Source organism: Gymnoscopelus braueri, assembly GCF_963280865.1.
Source record: "Gymnoscopelus braueri genome assembly, chromosome: 20".
Classification (NCBI taxonomy): Eukaryota; Metazoa; Chordata; class Actinopteri; order Myctophiformes; family Myctophidae; genus Gymnoscopelus; species Gymnoscopelus braueri.
The window spans coordinates 35,112,149-35,132,400 of NC_137622.1; the positions used below are offsets into that span (position 1 = coordinate 35,112,149).

The 20,252-nt window shown below is 47.2% G+C and overlaps 1 protein-coding gene across 2 annotated transcripts in view; it reads right to left on the bottom strand.

Moving 5' to 3' along the window:
- The window catches only part of enox2 (ecto-NOX disulfide-thiol exchanger 2), a 257,495-nt gene that overhangs the window by 23,489 nt on the left and 213,754 nt on the right, over positions 1–20,252 (bottom strand). For both annotated transcript variants that reach the window (XM_080416778.1, XM_080416779.1), the window contains one exon: positions 13,487–13,593. In XM_080416778.1, the coding sequence (XP_080272904.1) occupies positions 13,487–13,593 (107 nt within the window). The remainder of the gene's footprint in view (positions 1–13,486; positions 13,594–20,252) is intronic.

A 20,252-nucleotide genomic window follows, 5' to 3' on the forward strand; every position in this document is an offset into this window, starting at 1 on the left:
CACTTTCATGCAAGAGGGCGATGCAATTTGTTTTGAAATGGAGGTCAAATGCAAGCTGTGCCACGTGACGCCAGATTGCCAGTTGAAGACGAGGCGTCCAACCGTCCACTACTACCAAGCCACTACTATGTGCAGTACTACTACTGTGCATGTGAATCAATCACAACGATGGATACACAGAGTAATACGGCCACGCCCATAAAATGATTAGCAATCGAATTTTATGGGCTTTTGAATTTTAAGGATTTTGTGACTGATTTCTCCAATTTCCTGGCTGGAATATTGCCCAACTATGATCGAGTGTTGATTCTCGGGGATCTGAATATACATGTCTGCTGCCCTGACAAACCGATGGTGAAGGACTTCCTAAACCTTATTGAATCGTTTAACATGGTGCAGAATGTGTCTGGCCCCACTCATGAACGTGGACATACGTTAGATCTCGTTATCTCGTATGGGCTGCCTATACTTAACCTAGAGATCTGTGATACTGTTTTCTCTGATCATAGCTCTGTTCTGTTTGATGTTGTTCTCTCTTGTATTGAGATTAGTTCTAGGGCTCCTGCTAGACTCTGTCGGACTCTTAACCCCCGCACTGCTAGTCGCTTTTCAGCTGCCTTTGAACAGCTGTGTGTCCCGTCTGTCTCGGCTGTTCCCATAGAGGAACTATGCTCCTGGTTTAACTCCTCGTGTGGGACCATAATGGACTCTGTGGCCCCATTGAAATCCAAGTTGCCCAGGGCAAAGCCCGAGCCCTGGTTTAATGACAGAACCCGTGCAGCTAGACAGGAGTGCCGAAAAGCAGAACGTAAATGGAAGAAGGACAAGCTGCAGGTTTCTTCTCAGATTTTAAAGGAATCCTGGCTCTCCTACCAGAACACTGTCAAAGAGGCAAAAAGAGATCACCTAGCGAATATTATTGAGTCTAACCGTCTTAATCCACGTGTACTATATCAAACTATTGACTCTGTTCTTAATATCGCTCAGCCCGTCTGTTTTGAATCACCTGACATTTGTAATGACTTCCTGCACTTTTTCATTGACAAGGTGGTAAATACAAGGGCCCTCATCTCTGCTCCTGCCTCTGACCCCTCTGTTAGTGTCCCATGTCCCGCCGTGCTCAGCTCTTTCGAACCTGTAACATTGTCCTTTTTGGAGGATGTAGTCAGCCACATGAAGGCCTCAGGTTCACCTCACGACGTCATCCCGGCCCGCCTCTTTAAAGAGGTTTTCCCCAGCATAGCACACATGGTACTAGAAATCATAAATGGCAGTCTCTCTTCTGGTCTTGTTCCCACATGTTTTAAACATGCTGTAGTGCAACCACTGCTTAAGAAGCCAGGCCTCGACCCCACTGTGTTGGCTCATTTCCGGCCCATATCGAAATTGCCGTTTATCTCTAAGATATTAGAGAAGGTTGTCTATGCCCAGCTCCAGTCTTTTCTAGAGGAGCATAATATCCCTGAGGTCTTCCAGTCTGGCTTTAAAACCCGGCATAGTACCGAGTCCGCCCTAGTAAGGGTATTTAATGACATCCTCTTAGCTAATGATGCGGGCGACTATGTCATTCTCGTCCTGTTGGACCTGACGGCTGCTTTTGACACAGTGGACCACAACGTCCTGCTCTGGCGTTTGCAGCACCTAGTGGGTATCTGTGGCACTGCGCTAGGGTGGTTCAGGTCCTACCTGACAGGCAGAACCATGTCTGTCAGCGCCACTGGCTCAGAATCCTCCTCGGCTCCGTTGTCCTATGGTGTTCCACAGGGCTCAATTTTAGCTCCGGTGCTCTTCTCTTTATATCTCCTGCCCCTAGGGTCCATCCTCAGGAAACATGGCATTTCATTCCATTTTTATGCTGATGACAGCCAGATCTACGTCCCCCTGAAGAAGAAAGACGCTGCTCCTAAAGCTCTTCTCTCTTGCCTGGACGACATTAAAGCCTGGATGGCCCTAAGCTTTCTAAGCTTTAACGAAAAGAAAACTGAGGTGGTGGTGTTTGCCCCAAATGGTTCTTGTAACCCCCCTCCATTTGATCTAGGCCCCCTGGCTCAGTTTGTGAAGCCAACAGTCTCCAACCTGGGTTTTAAAATGGACAACGAGTTTAAGTTAGATCGCCAAATTAGTTCAGTGGTGAAGTCTAGCTTTTTTCACTTGAGACAGCTGGCCAAAGTAAAACCCTTTTTAACCACACAGCACTTTGAGACAGTAATCCATGCATTTATTACTTCTCGGCTGGATTACTGTAACGCCCTCTATCTTGGAGCCAGTCAATCTTCCCTTGCACGCCTCCAGTTAATACAGAATGCTGCTGCCCGTCTTCTAACTGGCACGCGCAAGAGAGAGCATATAACTCCCATCCTCGCCTCTCTCCACTGGCTGCCCGTGCACTTTAGAATCCAGTTCAAGGTTCTGCTTTTTACCTTTAAATCATTAAGTGGTCTCGCCCCTCCATACCTCTCTGAGCTCCTCCACCCCTACTCTCCTGCCCGCTCCCTCAGGTCAGCTGACCAGATGCTGCTGGAGGTTCCGAGGGCGAAGCGGAAGCTTAGAGGGGACAGAGCTTTTTCGGTCGCGGCCCCCAAGCTCTGGAACGACCTTCCCCTGCAGATTAGGCAAGCCCCTTCTCTGGCCATTTTTAAAACCTCTCTTAAAACGCACTTTTATTCTCTGGCTTTTAACATAGCATGAGACCTCTGACCCTGTGCTGCCCCCCCCTCAGTTTTTCTTGTTTTGTGTGTCGTCATTGTATACTGTGTTTTTAGCTACTGTTTTACTTATTACCTTAGGAATGAGACAAAACCAAAAAAATATCCATGAATTCAAGTCTGACTAATCGATAGAAAAAAGTCATTTTGGGGGTGAACTATCCCTTTAAGACCCAAGGCAGATTCTATAAATGTCTTCTAAATCAGTAGTTCTCACACTTTTTCGTAATAAAAAATAAAAAATAAAAAAAATAGCAAATGTACAAGCTTGCAGCGCGGCACAAGCTTGTACAACTGCTATTTTTGAATTGCCAACGCAAAAATCTATAATGACACACAGATACTTTCCGGGTTTTAATGTGTTTTTAATCAACTGTTCCAAAGGGTCTGTGTATCATTCGATCACCGGATAGCATGGCAACACTTGAGCAGGCAAATTCATACACGCAATTACCTAATGATGAATTAATCATGGATTTGCCTGCTCAAGTGAAGTGCTATCGATAGCACTCACATGTCACCATGATCTGTGAGTACATTTTGATTTATTGCCAGCCAACTGAGCCAATTAATGTTATGCAGGATTATTCTGAAGTGCCTACCATTTCATTTAAACAATCTATTCCAGTAAAGAGAATGCATGTTTCTCTATACGTGTCTCTGTATGTGTGTGTGCATGTTTCTCTGTGTGTCTCTGTATGTGTGTGCATGTTACTCTATATGTGTCTCTGTATGTGTGTGTGCATGTTTCTATGTCTCTGTATGTGTGTGCATGTTTCTCTATATGTGTCTCTGTATGTGTATGTGTGTGTGTGTGTGTGTGTGTGTGTGTGTGTGTGTGTGTGTGTGTGTGTGTGTGTGTGTGTGCATGTTTCTCTACATGTGTCTCTGTGTGTGTGTGTGTGTGTGTGTGTGTGTGTGTGCGTGCATGTTTCAGTTCTCTATACGTGTCTCTGTATGTGTGTGCATGTTTCTCTATATGTGTCTCTGTATGTGTGTGCATGATTCCCTACATGTGTCTCTGTGTGTGTGTGTGTGTGTGTGTGTGTGTGTGTGTGTGTGTGTGGGGGTGTGTGTGTGTGTGTGTGTGTGTGCATGTTTCTCTATATGTGTCTCTGTATGTGTGTGCATGTTTCTCTACATGTGTCTCTCTCTGTGTGTGTGTGTGTGTGTGTGTGTGTGTGTGTGTGTGTGTGTGTGTGTGTGTGTGTGTGTGTGTGTGTGTGTGTGTGTGTGTGTGTGTGTGTGTGTGTGTGTGCGCGTGCGTGCGTGCGTGTGTGTGTGTGTGCGTGTGTGTGCATGTTTCTCTAGATGTGTGTCCAGTGTCCTGTGGATTACCTCTATCTTAATCTGACAGCACACAGCTAGACAAGCTCAGCAGCGGTGAGACAGACTGTCAAAATACCAATCTTTCTCTGCTTCCATTCCTCCGCTCGCTGACTGACTGACTGCTACTGCTGCACCGCAGCTGTGAGACCAGTAGGGGGCAGGGGGGGGGCAAATGGGGTTGCCTTCCGTATGGATAAAGTTTTCAAAGGTTATAATGCGCCTTTTGCTGTGAATGAAATCCTAATTTTGTCTGGTCTGGAATGCAGTGCATTCATTGCACCCTTGGTGAACCGTTGGACGTTATGTTAATGGCAATGTGTGCTAGAATGGCTGACTGAACTAGAGGTTACGAATGTAACCCCGGTTTTAGTAGGTTCGGAGTTTACTACTCACTATGGGATATCAGCGCCCTCAGGCGATGAGACAGAGCAACACACACGCTCCCGGTGCCAATACTGATTGGCTAAGGGTATGTCACGAGTCCGGAAGACCCGGGAGTATAAAGCTCCCTCGTGACGTAGGCTCTTCCTCTTAACATTCTCCTCTCTGCATGCCAAATGCGCACAGAAAGGGGTGTCTGGTGAGTAGTAAACTCCGAACCTACTAAAACCGGGGTTACATTCGTAACCTCTAGTTTTACCACGGTTCTCCGTTTACTACTCACTATGGGATTCATAAACCCCCCTTGAGGTAATGAGCCACACAACCCTGACAACCCCGCACGCCCCTCAGCTCCTAGGTCACGTCCCCCCCGGACGTGACCTAAGACCCCCAGGCCATAGGTCCACGACCTCACGGCCCCTGGGCGCCCCCCCAGCCCACCGGGCTGGGGTGCGGGATAGATAACAAGAGTAGGCCCTGACAGACTCTAGAGTCTGCCCTATTTACTAACAGGCAGACACAGTCCGCCTCATAATAATGAGGAGCAGGGCCCTATCCCCAAGACACAGCCCTGCTGGTCCCAAGGAAACCTAAAGAGGAAGTCGGAAGATATGGAGAAAAGGCCACAAGCCTACTCCCTATCCTCCACTGACCTGGAGGCAGCAGCCACACCCAGGACAGCGTGCGCCATTGATGACGCCGCCACGTCCAGACTGTAAAAGGCCGCAAAAGTCGACGGTGACGACCAATTTGCAGCCGCACAAATCTCCTGGATCGAAGCTCCCTTGTAGAGAGCCCAGGACGTAGCCATGCCTCTAGTAGAGTGGGCCCTCAGACCCCCCGGGACAGGGACACCACTACTCACATAAGCCAGCTTAATGGCATCACGGATCCATCTAGAAAGCGTCGCTTGGTGACCGCCTTCCTCTGAACCCCCACGCCAAAAGAGACAAAGAGTTGTGTCGATGAGCGACTGGCCGCCGTCCTCTGGCAATAGAGCTTCAAGCTCTCACCGGGCAGAGGCAATGTAACCGCCTGTCCTCCGCCGAAGCGAAGGGAGGCGGATGAAAAGCCACCAATTCAACCGGATCTGGGGCCACCACCCCGGTCTTTGTAACGAACGCCAGGTTTGGTTTAAGCAAAACCCTCCTGTCGTTGTTCAGAAAATTCATGCACTCCGGGCTCACCGAGAGCGCATGCAAGTCACTGACCCGTTTAGCCGTGGACAGGGCCACCAAAAGGACCGTTTTTAGACTAATGACCTCCAGGTCCATAGACTCAAAAGGCTCGAACGGGTGACGGCACAGTGCCTCCAGCACCACCGTCAACTCCCAGACTGGGAACAGTGGCCTGTTGACCGGTCTAGCCCTTCTGGCGCCGTTCAAAATCGGCGCACGAAGTTATGCTGACCCACCGTCTTGCCATCGTCGAAACCTAGGTGGCAAGCCGAAATGGCAGCCAAATACACTTTCACCGTCGAGAAGGATAAACCCTGATTTAGCCTTCCCTGCAGAAAGTAAGAATGCTACACATCGAGGCCTGGAAAGCCACCACCACTGGTGACTGTTCCAACCCCCATCTGACCTCGTAAGCATTCCTCGTGGACACGGCCCTTGCGCCCTGGATGGTAGCCATCACGTCAGGGGGAAGGCCACACAAGCTCAAATTCACCCTCTCATGGGCCAGACCCATAGGTCTAGGTCCTGAGGGCGTCCCCCCTCCCTGCCGCAGCAAGTCCCTGCCGACAAGGAGGGCCCAAGGCACGTCGTGAAGGAGAGGAGTTATCTCCTGACCTCTACGTGTCCCATGCTGGGGCCACCAGCAACATCAACAACCCTTGGAGCCTGACCCTCCCCCACATGGGGAGGATCAGCTCTATTGGTGGGAAAGCATAAAACAGTTCGTTCAGGAGGCTCGGCACCTGGAACGCCTGAATGGACGCGAGACGTGAGTCGCATCACAGCGCCATCTCGCACGCCAATGCGTCCAACACCAGGGAGGCCAAACCTTCCTGCTTGTTGACATAGCACATGGTCGCGGTGTTGTATGTTCTGATCGAGACAGAACAACCCGGAAACCGAGCACCGAACTTTTTGAGAGCGAGGAAAAACCCCATGAGGCTGGCGTCCGTGGTGATGACCTTCTGTGATATCACAGCGCCTATACTGACCCCCTGGGACAGAAAAGCCACCTGCGACCACGATCCGAGTGTCTCCACGACACCCAGGAAACACCACCACTTGCTGAAAACCTGAGGTGAGTGGGATCCGAAGAGCCCGCTGCCACCTCTATACAGGTCTCATGTAGAACCTGCCCAAGCGGATTAGGCGAATGACTGAAGCCATGAGACTCACCGCCTGCATGCCTAGTTTGTAAGTGACTTGACGCCCTACGCGAAAAGACCTCACACAAGCTAAGACGCTGTCTAACCTGCCCTTGGACAGCCGCGTTCTGAGCGTGTTCGAGTCCAGCGAGATCCCCCAGAAGGTGGTCCGCTGAGATGGAACCAGAACGCTCTTCTGGACGTTGATTGTGAACATAGCGACGTCAGGTGGGAGAGGGCCACGGCCGTGTGCCGTGCCACCTCCTCCTCTGAGCCAGCAATTAACCAGTCGTCGAAGTTAAGTCGACAGACCGATCCCCTGTCGCCGCAGTGGAGCTATGGCCGCATTGGTACACTGCACGAGCACTCGCAGGCTCAATGACATACCAAAGGGAAAAACGTGTACTCGTACACTCCCCTTTGTAGCCGAAGTGCAGGAATTCTCTGTGTGGAGGCCAGACTGGAACGTGGAGGCAAGCAACCTAGAGGTTGATGCCCGCCCATCAGTGCCCCTGATGTACCGTTTTGCAACAGCTTTTACGGTCGTCAACCAAGAAATGGATACTTGTTGAGGCCCTTCAGATTCAGAAAGGGCCGTACGCCCCCCCCCCTTTTTCTCACCAGAAAAAGCTTTGAACAGAAACCCAGTCGGTTCTGATTCGTAGATATTTCTCTGGTAACGCTCATGCTCAAGAGAGAGAGAGAGAACCTTCTCTCTTAGAGTCGTGGCTGCTTTTATCTTCCGCATGAGAGAGACACACCCGTCTGACATAGGAAGTAACACAAGGCATGTGGAAAACACACCAGTTCAACCACAATGTGTTGTTGTTGTTCAGGGGAGCCTGGCCAGTACAACCACAGTGTGTCACTGCCGTACTGAGCTTAACCAGTAAACACAGTGCAACGCTGATGTACTGGGATAAAACAGATTCGGATTGCAACCCTCCCAAAAGCTGCTCACCGAGCGAGCGAGTCGGGAGGGGGCGCTGCTGTTATCAGTCCCGTGGGCAACGTGCACATTTCCACGGGGACCGATGACGTCGCCACGCGGTCCAGCGGACTCGTACTGTGGCGTCCATTAGAGACCGTTAGTGTCTGCCATGCTGTGAACAGGCCTGTCAGGCACAAAGGGCTCATAGAGGAGGCCATCGACGCCCAGGGACCCCCTGGGACCCCTAGCGTCGTGACCTCCTGACCGGGGCTGGATTACGTGCTTGTGTATTTTAAGACATTTTTAATGGAACAAAATAAAGCACAGAGACAGTGTAAAACAACATAAAAAGTTTAACATACTCTTATGAAAACCCTTTATGTGTGTCTCAAAGCACTCAATGAACCTGAGCCTCCATCGTGGTAGTGTAGACAAAGGGCTAACTAGCTTAGTTTGTAAGCTTAGCCTGGTCTAGTCTAGCCTAGCTACAGGTCGCTTTTAGCCTTTAGCTGCTACCTGTAGCTGTTTGGCTAACCAAGAACGAAGGAGAGCTATGCCCACCGCAGCGTTGTTTTAGGGGACTGGCTAAGCGCTGCACCAAAACAACACTGCTCTTTAACTGTGTCGATGTTAGTGAGGCTAGTCAGCCGCTAAGTGAAACAACATCAGCCTGACTCTATGGGCTCATAGAGGAGGCCTTCGACGCCCAGGGACCCCCTGGGACCCCTAGCGTCGTGACCTCCCGGCCGGGGCTGGATAATGTGCTTGTGTATTTTAGTACATTTTTAATGCAACAAAATAAAGCACAAAGACAGTGTAAAACAACATAAACAGTTTAACATACTCTTATGAAAACCCTTTATGTTTGTCTCAAGGCACCCAGTGAACCTGAGCCTCCATCGTGGCAGTGTAGACAAAGGGCTAACTAGCTTAGCCTGTAAGCTTAGCCTGGTCTAGTCTAGCCTAGCTACAGGTCGCCTTTAGCCTTTAGCTGCTACCTGTAGTTGTTTGGCTAACCAAGAACGAAGGAGAGCTATGGCCACCACGTGTTGTTTTAGGGGACTGTCTAAGCACTGCACCAAAACAACACTGCTCTTTAACTGTGTCGATGTTAGTGAGGCTAGTCAGCCACTAAGTGAAAACAACAGCAGTCTGACTGGAGGCTATGCCAACCTAGCATACCATAGCTAGTAATAGTCACGGCTAACTCACCAAGAGTGAAGAGACGTTGACATCCGTTTCCATGGAAACAGGTGACGTCGACACCTAACCCACGGGGCCCGTGCAAGCGTGGGGGTCACGTGACTGAGTACGGAAGCATTCCACGCTGCTCCCTTGTGTTTACAAAGTCCGTCGCCATCTTGTCTAGGCTTCTTGGCCTGGCTAAAGGAAGCGACGGAGCCACCTCCACCGAAGGAAGCACTCTGTCGCCCTCCAGAGGCTGGCGTGACACGGTGCTTGGCAGGTTGTAAATATTGGGGTGACCTTCGACCCGCGCCGCCATCTTGCAAACCTTCCTTCCCACAGTGGGCCTCTGGCGCCCTCTGCCGGATGGATGGTAGAATTGGAAGATTTTGGCGTGACCCATGTACACTGGCGTATAGAAATAGCAATGGGTTTATTACCTTTGTCTCGTTCATATCATGCACAGTATTCATCCCAGCAGCGTTTGGAAAGTCACCAAGGGACTTTCCAAGCGCTTTGGGCTTATAAGGGGTGGTTATCAACACGGGGACCACCTAGTGATCCCTATGCATCGATGCACCCCGACAGTTGTCGAAAACAGGTCACAATGGGCTTATAGAGGGCATCGACGCCCGGGGACCCCCAGGGACCCCTAGCGTCGTGACCTCCTGACCGGGGCTGGATAGTGTGCTTGTGTAATTTGGGAAATTTTAATGGAACAGAATAAAACACAGAACAGTGGAAACAGCATAAACAGTTCAACATACTCTTATGAAAACCCTTTATGTGTCTCAAAGCACCCGATTGTAGCCTCGTTCTTCGTGGTACAGACGCCGGCTCTGAAGAGGCTAACGAGCTGGTGTTGTCCTAGCAAGCTAAGCTAGAACAGCGCTGCTAACAACCTGTTGCTTAGTGAGGCTAGCCATTCGTTGAAACCAGCCGCCACAGGTTCGAGGATCTCTTCCTCGGTGGCTGCGGGAGGTTCTCCCCGTCCGGGGCTCGTCGTGGACACCTCCTGGGTGTCCTGGTACGACGGGAGCTCCAGGAAATCTTCCCCGTCCTCCGCCATGTCGTCATCGTGAAGAGCCATCGACTCCTCGCTGGCAGGGGGGGAGGGAGGGCCGCTGCTAGCATGCTGCGGTGGGGACAAGCCCCCATCGCAGCAGCAGCGGCGGGAGGTGGCGTCAGCGTCGTGGACGCTTGACGCTCTAGTCTTGGCATCGGCACCGGTGGGGGTCCCATGAGCAGGGGGGCCGCTCGTGCTGCCCGACTGGGGTCCCCGGTCCGGTGGCGGTGGAGGTCTCACCGTTATCTCGTCTAGTCCAGCCGACCAGGGTCCTAGCCCTGACAAGCCGAGCGTCAAGTTGAGAAACGGTTAACCTCGTGCAGTTAGGGCACGCATCTGTCTCACCCGGTTGGGTCCTGGCGCAGAACGCGTGATCGACCCCCAAGCAGTGGATGAAGACGCGGTGGGGGTCGTCTGCGGCGATGAGGGGGTCGCATTCTGCGACCCCGCAACTCCTCGGTGGTTCCATCTTGGTCCTCGGTCTGGGAAAACAACAGGCTAAAGCCTAGCCAGTAGCGTAGCCTAGTAGCTGCTAGTATTAGCCTAGCCACTGAATGAATGAATGAGCTAGTAGCTGCTAACCGGTGTTAGCAGCTAACCGGCTTTTTCAGCTAACCGGCTTTTCCAGAACAGACCAAGAATAAGGAAAACTGAGAGGATAGGTAAATAAATAAATACTTAAATAAGTTCCGGGAGAAAACTTATTTGCAAGGATTTTCCCGTGGGGATATACTCCGTATTCCCGCCTTGGGTTAAGTTGAAAATTTCCTTGCTTTGTTGTGTGTGAATTTCTGCGCATTCGCTTGCAGAGTGGAGAAAAGAGGAAGAGCCTACGTCACGAGGGAGCTTTATACTCCCGGGTCTTCCGGACTCGTGACATACCCTTAGCCAATCAGTATTGGCACCGGGAGCGTGTGTGTTGCTCTGTCTCATCGCCTGAGGGCGCTGATATCCCATAGTGAGTAGTAAACGGAGAACCGTGGTAAAACCTACCGCTAGCCTCCAACTCTACCTACAGGGGGGATGTTTGGGCAACGGTAATGCCGGCTGAGCCTTTTGGCGCAACAGGACCACTGAAGCTAATGGAGCAGCGGAATGGAGGGTAGTCAACCACACACACTGTGTGAGGGGGAGACACACACACACACACATGCACACATGCCTACGCACAACACTGAGACATGACACATCGGATGAACGTCAACAACAGCTACACACCACCAACACACCAACACAACTGCTCCTAGGAAGATAAAGGGAGCAAAATAGCCCAACAGTAAACACACTCACAACCATCTGTCTGTTGACTGACTCCATCAACCTCAGCCCCTGGCAAAGGTCAACAGGTACTATAAGCCATAAACGCACACATGCACGTACACATACACATGCACGCATGCAGTGGTGGGAAAAGTACTCAAATGTTTTACTTAAGTAAAAGTATCAATACAATGTAGGAGTACTCTGTTACAAGTTTAAAAAAATGACTTGAGTAAAAACACAAAAGTATTGGTATCAAAATATAAGTACAAAAAGTAAAAGTACTAAAATGTTTGAAAATAGTAGATCTACAAGCTCTTTTGTAGATCGGCTATTTTCAAATAGCCTATGTATAAAATAGGGCTGAAGTGGTTAATGTATGTTTTATAATGTAATCATATATATCTGCAAAGTAACTAGTAACTAAAGTTTTCAAATAATTGTAGTGGAGTAAAAGTACAATATTTGCCTCTGAGATGTAGTGGAGTAGAAGTAAAAGTATTGAACATTGGAAATATTCCAGTAAAGTAAAAAAATACCTCAAAATTGTACTTAAGCACAGTACTTGAGTAAATGTACTTAGTTACTTTACACCACTGCACGTACACATGCACGGACACACACGCGCCTGGGTAGACGGTTTATATCTTTCAGCTCAAACACACAGTCAGATAAAACGGACATGGTGGCAGCTGTTGTCTGTCTGCCTCTCAGCTGCAGTTTGTTTGTCTCCTGCGTTCATCCCTTCTTTTTCACCTGCGGGGCCAAACATTCACACAGAATAAACAACATGACTGACTGAGCGTCAAAGCTGCCACCTGCTTGATGCTAAGCTGTCCCTGGGCAGCCATGATTACTTACCTCTTACCTATGACCTCTGCTGTACTGACTCCTTCTCCAAGGAGCATTGTACTGTATGTAAAGTCTACGTTTAACTTCATTCTACACAGACAAACAATGGAATATACCCACTGATTCAATGCTCCTCTTTCAGGTTAATAGGAACATATTGTATGCTGGTATAACAGAACTGACCAGAAAACCTGACCGATGGGGCGATGGAAGCATGAAACAAGAGAGTTTGGATAATTGTAATTGCGTATTGTCTCCGGACCGTATGTGCCACCTGTGAGAGAGAGGAAGATAGAGTGGCAGAGAGTGAGTGAGTGAGTGAGTGAGTGAGTGAGTGAGTGAGTGAGAGAGAGAGAGAGAGAGACTTGCAGGCACTTCACCGGCAGGTTTGTGACGTAGAACGAGACGCACACCAGGAACAAAACAATGGGAAAGGAGTATTTTTTGTAGAGATTTTTGGCAGGTTTTCACATCTTAAAAATTTGCCCTGCATGTGTAGGGTACAGTACATGCTACACAGTTTTTCCCCCTAGTTTTCTTGTGTTTTTACAGTTGAAGGTCCAGGGACAGTCCCAGCAGACCAGACTTACCGAGAAGATCAAGATCAAACCAAGACCACTAGAATGATGATTTAATGATGTATCACACTCCTGACATGATGCAACAAAATCATCATTATAAATTACGTCCGATTCTAAAACTAACGAGCCCCCTAGTCTTGAGGTGGACAACTGAAACAAAATCCCATGGGTGGAAACAACAACAACAACAACAAAACGCATGTCTAGTAATCACTTAGAGATGTGAGCGTCGTCAGTGTGAGGAGGAGAAGGAAGAGAGGTGTCTGTATAGGTTTACCTGGTCCTGGACTCCCTCAGAGATGGAAAAAATAACAAAACTCACCCGGCAGCTTGTATCCGTTCCACAAGCAAGACAAGAGGTGTAGGGACGAGAAACAAAGACAGAGCCTGGTTCTAAGTGGATCTCACACTCAACAACTGGAACTTGGAAGGTCTGAAGCATACGGGCCATATTGGGAGTAACTTAAAGGGATAGTTCACCCCAAAAAATACTTTTTTTTGTCATAAAAAAAAGTCAATCTTTTTGGCTGCTGTGTCATTGTGAACACACTGTTGTTGCATAGTTGGCTTTGTTGCGCTTTCTATTATTCTTTAACCAACCTATTGACACAAATTCTGTTTTATATCTTTGATGCCAACTGTATTATGACACTTGTGCCAAACTTGCCATGTCATTCTGTAAGACCCTGAGTTGTCATCCTCATTGATTTTAATTCAAACGTCATTTACATTTGTCAAATAATTAAAATCAAAGGATGCATATGAGGACGGCAGGAGGGAGATGAGCGACCGAGAGTTTAAAAATGGTAACAGCATCTAAATGAACCACATCACAAGAGAAACAAACACAATAGAAGCAGAGAGTATACCAACCTCGGCTTGCTTGCGCCACATGTCCAGGTTCTTGCGCTGCGCTTTGGAGAAATGGTCCCATGCCTTTTGTTTGGAAGCAGCTTGGAATACAGACACAATCTGTTCAACTGTGGCAGGATGCAGGGAAGGACAGAGAGACCATCCAGAAAGACAGAGAGAGAGACAGAGAGAGAGAGAGGGTGGGAAGGAGTCAGCTAGGGACGTATAGAACTCTGTGTGTGTGTGTGTGTGTGTGTGTGTGTGTGTGTGTGTGTGTGTGTGTGTGTGTGTGTGTGTGTGTGTGTGTGTGTGTGTGTGTGTGTGTGTGTGTGTGTGTGTGTGTGTGTGTATCATAGACTGTAAAAAGAAATGGACAAAATGAAGCCTATTTTTCAGCACCGCCATCCTTCTATATCGCGTCATATCCTATGCACTCGGAAATGAATGCTATTGGTTGGGACCAGAGTGGGGGTGTGGAATGAATGCTATTGGTTGAGTAGCTTGTCAATCAAATCATCCCAAGGTAGCCACACAATTTTTTAAATAAATGGGACCATAATTTACCAAAACGCATATCATGGTGATTGAAAGAAGACTTTAAACTAGCGACTGAAAGTATATAGTATTTATGACAATGTTTATTGAGGTAATAAAATCAAGTCTAAAATTCAGCAAAAACCCACCCACTTGCATTGAGTTACCAGCAGGGGTAACACAGCGAGATTACAGGCCATTCAAATGAACTGTTACTTCCTATATAGACTCAATTTCAAAGGAGGATGCTGGGCCCTTGGTTTGTATGAGCGCCATGTGGAGTAGATTTATAATGCCACAAAGCTGTCTCATTTAGTGTACTTGTTGAATAGTGATGATAAAACTGTCAGGGAGTTTGGAAGTCCCCCCCTGTTTATGGACATGAGGTGACAAAAGGTTCCCCATGCATGAGAGGGTTGAGCCAAGTTTCCTGGACTTACAAAGGAAACTCAGGGGCAAAATGAACACCTACTCTGCTGGATTCAGCGTTTGGCTAGACCCCAATGACCTCTGCGTGCGAACTGGATGAAGACGGACTCTGAGACAGTGCTGTGTGCGTTTCACATCCTATATTCAATAATCTAAAAATTGGTGACGATATTCTTACTTTCACAGCTTAGACCCAACCTCTCCCTTGTTTCCTAACAATTTTAAACCTCACTATTTGCATCACTTACCCTACCTTTAATTGATAGAAAATTGGTATCTAAGACTTTTGTTGGTTCAAGGTTCAAGGTTCAAGGTTGTACTTTATTGCTACATCTTGTGTACAGGTGCATAAGAGTGTAACTTATTTTGGTTTGGCTTCCTTCAGACAATGCAGCAGCATTTTATTTATTAATTTCACCTTTTAGTGTATGTAAACATGAATAAAAGTAATACAATGTGTGGATGTATGTATGTGTGTGAGATCGCTTGCATCTTCAACTTACCATCTGATGCCAAAGCATCATCTTATGATGATTGGTGGTCACTCAGTTCCCGTAGAGATTCCTGAACTTATATGAGCCATACTTAAAACACACTTAACTACACAAAGAACCTATGTGCATCGCTGCTACAAAGGCCATTTGAATTTCAACCTGGAGATTTCAGCAAGTCGTCCACACACTATACGATACCTACTGACCATCTTTAGTGTCGTCAACATTTCCATATCGTAGCATAAACATGGCAGCAGTGTTGATTTCGTCGACTAAAACAATGACGAAAAATGTTCGTCGACTACCTTTAGTTTTTTCACTGACGAAAACTAAATAAAAAGTAAATGAAAACTAAGCTACGATGACTAAAACTAAGACTAAATATATTGACAATTTCATCAACAAATGATAACAGGGCCAAGGATTGTCTATGAGCTGTTCCACGCTGCTGTAGGCTATACGACGGAGCTCTGGCAGTGTATATACTGTACTGTATACAGTAACATGTAAAAATAAAGGGAGGCCATTGTTTGTGCTAACAAAAACTGCTACGTTACTGAAATAATGACTCCAATTTGCTGTTGCACCGTGTGTAACTAATGAACGTATCCACACGTTTCCTGGGGAGCTTACTGGGGAAACGAGCGTGCACATCTGAAGTGATCCCGTGGTCTCTAGTGTTTTATTCTTTATTTAATTCATATTCTTATTTGTTTTTGGTTGACACTTGCTCTTCACGGTGTGTCCCATCTCCTGTGTTTTCATTATGAGACACTGCTGTCGCTGCCATGACACCTGAATCTCTGCATGGGGAGCCACTTCAGGGCTTGATAATAAACATGAAGGTTAAGTCATAATCCTGCTTACATGTACATGACTAACCTTCCAAATAATTGCAGCTGCATGACTACCGAAGCGTCCTCCTGCCACACAGGAAACAGCCCCGCTGTCTGTATGACAGCTGTCATGGTTGACAGAACCCATGTCTTGTGATATGCGGCCACTTTTTAACATCATCCTCACAACCACCTAAAAAGGTAACGGCAGACTAATATGGCACCTTTTTGATACTCTGTCAGGTTGTGTTGCCACATTATTATTGGCTGACACAGATCACTCAAATGAATTGAATAACTGACAACCGGAAGCGATGCCAATAATTCGCTCATGAGAAACGGGAACCTCCTGGATAAAGGCAGAAACGGTGCAGAGTGCAAAGGATTCATAGCATAGACATGCAGCTCCTCAAACTATTGATTCAACATTGGTTTAATGGGGTGAAACTTCTGTTTCAGTGAACAGCCTGTTTTCACATTCATACCACTCATATCCTTTCACACACACATCCATGCTCTTTCACACGCATTCATACCCTTTACACAGCTGGAGGCTGCTCAGAAAAAAACCTCTGTCTGGTCTTCTTACTGTTGGCCACTGAGCGGCTCCGCAGCAGCAGCAGTGCTTTAAAAAGGTACGGTAAGTGATTTTCTTTGGTTAAAATAAGTGTTAAGTAGCTCTATATTCTGATAGTACTCATTGCTATATAGTGTTTGTTCAGTAACAGGAGTCTCTCCATGTCTCTCCAGCTCTTTGATAGACAGAAAATGCATTTTCAAGTCGGGATACCAATTTTATCCAATCAGGATAGAGAACTCAGTCAGGATACAGATTAAGCAAGTGACATTGGAAGTGAAGACACAAAGAAATGAGCAGACAAGATTGGAACTGGAACACTATAAAAAAACAAAGCTGATAAATGGCTACTCTCTCCTGATTGGCTGACATTTTGAAAATGTCAGCCAAAAACCTGAAAATGTGTTTTCTGTTTATTAAAGAGCTGGAGAGACAGGGAGACTCCTGTTACTGAACAAACACTAACAATGATTACTATCAGAATATAAAGCTTTAACTTTTGAACCAAAAACTGTTTTAACCCAAAAAATATCACTTACCATACTGTACCTTTAAGTACTTTGATAAAGCATGTTGTTGTTAGCGGCTAAAGGCTAAAGAAAAGGGATAATTACGTGAACATTCTAAAGAAAGATGCAGGGGCAAAAGGTACCGGAGAGTCCAGCCACATGCATGGAGAATTGAGATGACTGGAAACGCCACTGGAGGAGGGGCTCATCCGAGGACAACCTTGTAGAGATGTGTGTGTGTGTGTGTGTGTGTGTGTGTGTGTGTGTGTGTGTGTGTGTGTGTGTGTGTGTGTGTGTGTGTGTGTGTGTGTGTGTGTGATGGTGGTGTCAGGAAGTAGACTTATGTCTTTCACATCCTACTTTGCTTCACTGAGCATTGAGACAGCTGTTCCCTTCCCAGGTGTCTATTCTCTGGTGTTATGGGCAGATACAGAGGATAATACAGAGAGAGAGACAGAGAGAGAAAGATAGATACAGAGAGAGAGAGAGAGAGAGAGAGAGAGAGAGCACGCAAGAGAGAGATTGAGAGAGAAAGCCCTTAGTATCCCTGAGGGTCTCACGTACACAGGGGAGTCCATGAGGCCATCAGAGCTTTGGCCTCGGTCTAGATGGGGTGTGTGTGTGTGTGTGTGTGTGTGTGTGTGTGTGTGTGTGTGTGTGTGTGTGTGTGTTTGCAGAGTGCTGAAAGTGAACAGTACATGGATGGATCAATAGTGCCTTCCCAGGATCCTTTAATTTGACAGAGTAGATCGATGGGGAAGACAGAAGAGAAGAGAGGGTGCAAGGTTGTTGTGGACAGGCTCAGGACTGTGTGTGTGTGCGTGTGAATGTGTGTATGTACGCTCGCGCGTGTGTGTGTGCGTGTGTACGTGCGCATGTGTGTGTGCGTGTCTGTGTCTACGCTGTGTGTGTGTGTGTGTGTGTGTGTGCATGCCGCATTCTTGCATTTTTTGGTTGGCAGTAGAACATTTCATTATTAAACAGTGTCATGAACCCAAGCAGCAGGTTAACTGTGTGTACAGCTAAATTTAATGTAATTCTGCTCAGTGATCAATGATGTTTCATGTGATCTCATGACGCTTAAAGCTAGGTCACGGTTCAGGCTAGTTGACCTGGCAGAGGAAGCAGGCCGCTATAGGAAGGACGTGTGGATGTGAGTGTCCGAGGCTGCATCCAACCAAGTCTCTTCTTGGCCTGATGTCTCCTCTCTCTATCCTCAATTGAACTAGAAGTTCAAGTGGGTCTGCCATTTTGACAGTCACGCCAAAGTGTATTATTCCTGCTCCGAGGAGCGAGGAGTGTGGATTAGGAGGCCTCTCTGAGGAGCAATGAGCGAGGAAACATGAATGTATCCTTCCGGGAAGACTTTCCAAGCTGAACCGCATGGCGTTAATGGTGCCGCTTTTATAGCTGGCAGTGTTTGTCACATGCGCGAGCGCACGTGTACGCGCTTGTGTGTGTGTACGCTCGTGCGCATCGGTGTCACACGAGGGACGCAAATGTGAAACAGCACTGTGGCGGGGGCAAATTAAACTGTGGCATAACTAAAGACTGTTGTTTCATTGCCATCAGTCAGCAGGTTTTTTGTGTCTAAACGGAGTCATGAAGGCGGGGCTCAGCGGTGGTGTTGTCATCAGAAATGGGCTTCACTTCACTTAACCCATTCAATCCGGGAAAGCATCTACAAATGCCTTCTTAACAGGTTTCTGAAAAACGTATGTTTCTATATCAGTGGTTCTCAAACTTTTTCATGTCAAGGACCCCCAAAATGACATGTACTGTATTTGGCCCCCATATAAAAATATTTAATTCCAGGGACCTCCAGAAGCAAATATTTGAGTACAAATGTTCGCTTAAAAAAAGATATATATATATATATATTCAAAGATTTGCACAAATTTCAAAAATAGCAGATCTACAAGCTCGTATATCTGCTATTTTTGAATAGCCAAAGTATAAAATAATGGCTATGGCTAAAATCAAAAATGACACAGATGCGTTAACGGTCTTAACACATTCCATGCCAGAGTTTAATATCATAATGTACTCACCAGTGCCAGCGTTTTATTGTTGTTTTTTTGTTTTTTTCATGTCGCCACAGACCTCGCTAAATAAGTTAAAAGTGCGCGTTCATTTGGTTCTAAACACACAGCGGATCTGTGAGAAACGGCCAGCGAAAACAGTTTCCAAATCCGAGCCACCATCTTGAAGATACAGCGGATCAACGCTAAACAGTGATCAGCGAGGAGAAAAACAACAACCGAGAAAATCGAGTTTTAAACAGGATCCCAGACAGGAAGCGGATACGATCGAAAAAAACGGAACCCGAATAATTCTGTTTCCGACCGGAAACCGGAAACGGAAATGGATTAAAAAAAATCGGAAAGTGCACCTGGGGAAATTTCAATGGGAATCGGCGGTTCGCGTAGATCTACGCGATTGGCACGCTGCGGCTTTAAATAGGTTCGCGTAGATCTACGCGATTGGCATTCGATGTGTTAATGGGTTAACATGAAACTTCAGAGGAGCTGACGTGCCACTTCTCTAAGGAAAAATGTTCTTAATTTCCACTCGCTTCACCTTGTTTCCGTTCATGCGTCCACGAGGGATTAAGACACAAGGAAAGGATGCAAGGGAAAAAGCAGGATTTAATTTAGAGACACGGGATGCAGCCCGTGGGTGTCAAGCTGAGGGGGGACGGGGACGAGACCGAGACAATTCGATAGGAATGGAACTTTGATCCCAGGTGCATCATGGGATGGGAAGGCTCACGACAGGACCCCAATCTCCATGTTCAAATTAGTACGAACCGAGAGGAAGTCAAACTCATGAATAGAAATAAGTGTTTGTATGGATTACTATAATGAAGGATGGCTATGAGAGACGCACACACACGCGCACACACACACACACACACACACACACACACACACACACACACACACACACACACACACACACACACACACACACACACACACACACACACACACACACACACACACACACACACACACACACACACACACACACACACACACACACACACGCACACACAGGATGAGGGCCATTCAATTCACTAATGTTACTAAAGCTGCATCATCGATTTTGACTTTACTTTTCCATGACCTTTCATAGCACTGGACTGGTGTGTCAATAAACTAAAGAGCACAGGGGGAAGCCGGCTGCATCTTTTAAATGCCTTGGGAGAGAGATGGAAAATAAACCAGGCAGTGAATCCCCTAGAGATGGTCCTCAATCCTCCTCATACTGGAAAACAAACCTTTCTGTACGGTCAACGCACAGTTGAACACGGCCAGCCTTTCAAAATGTGGGATACTGACAATGAAATTAACTTACCTTTAATCCACTTCCACAGAACAAGGAAATAAACAACCAAATCTCCTT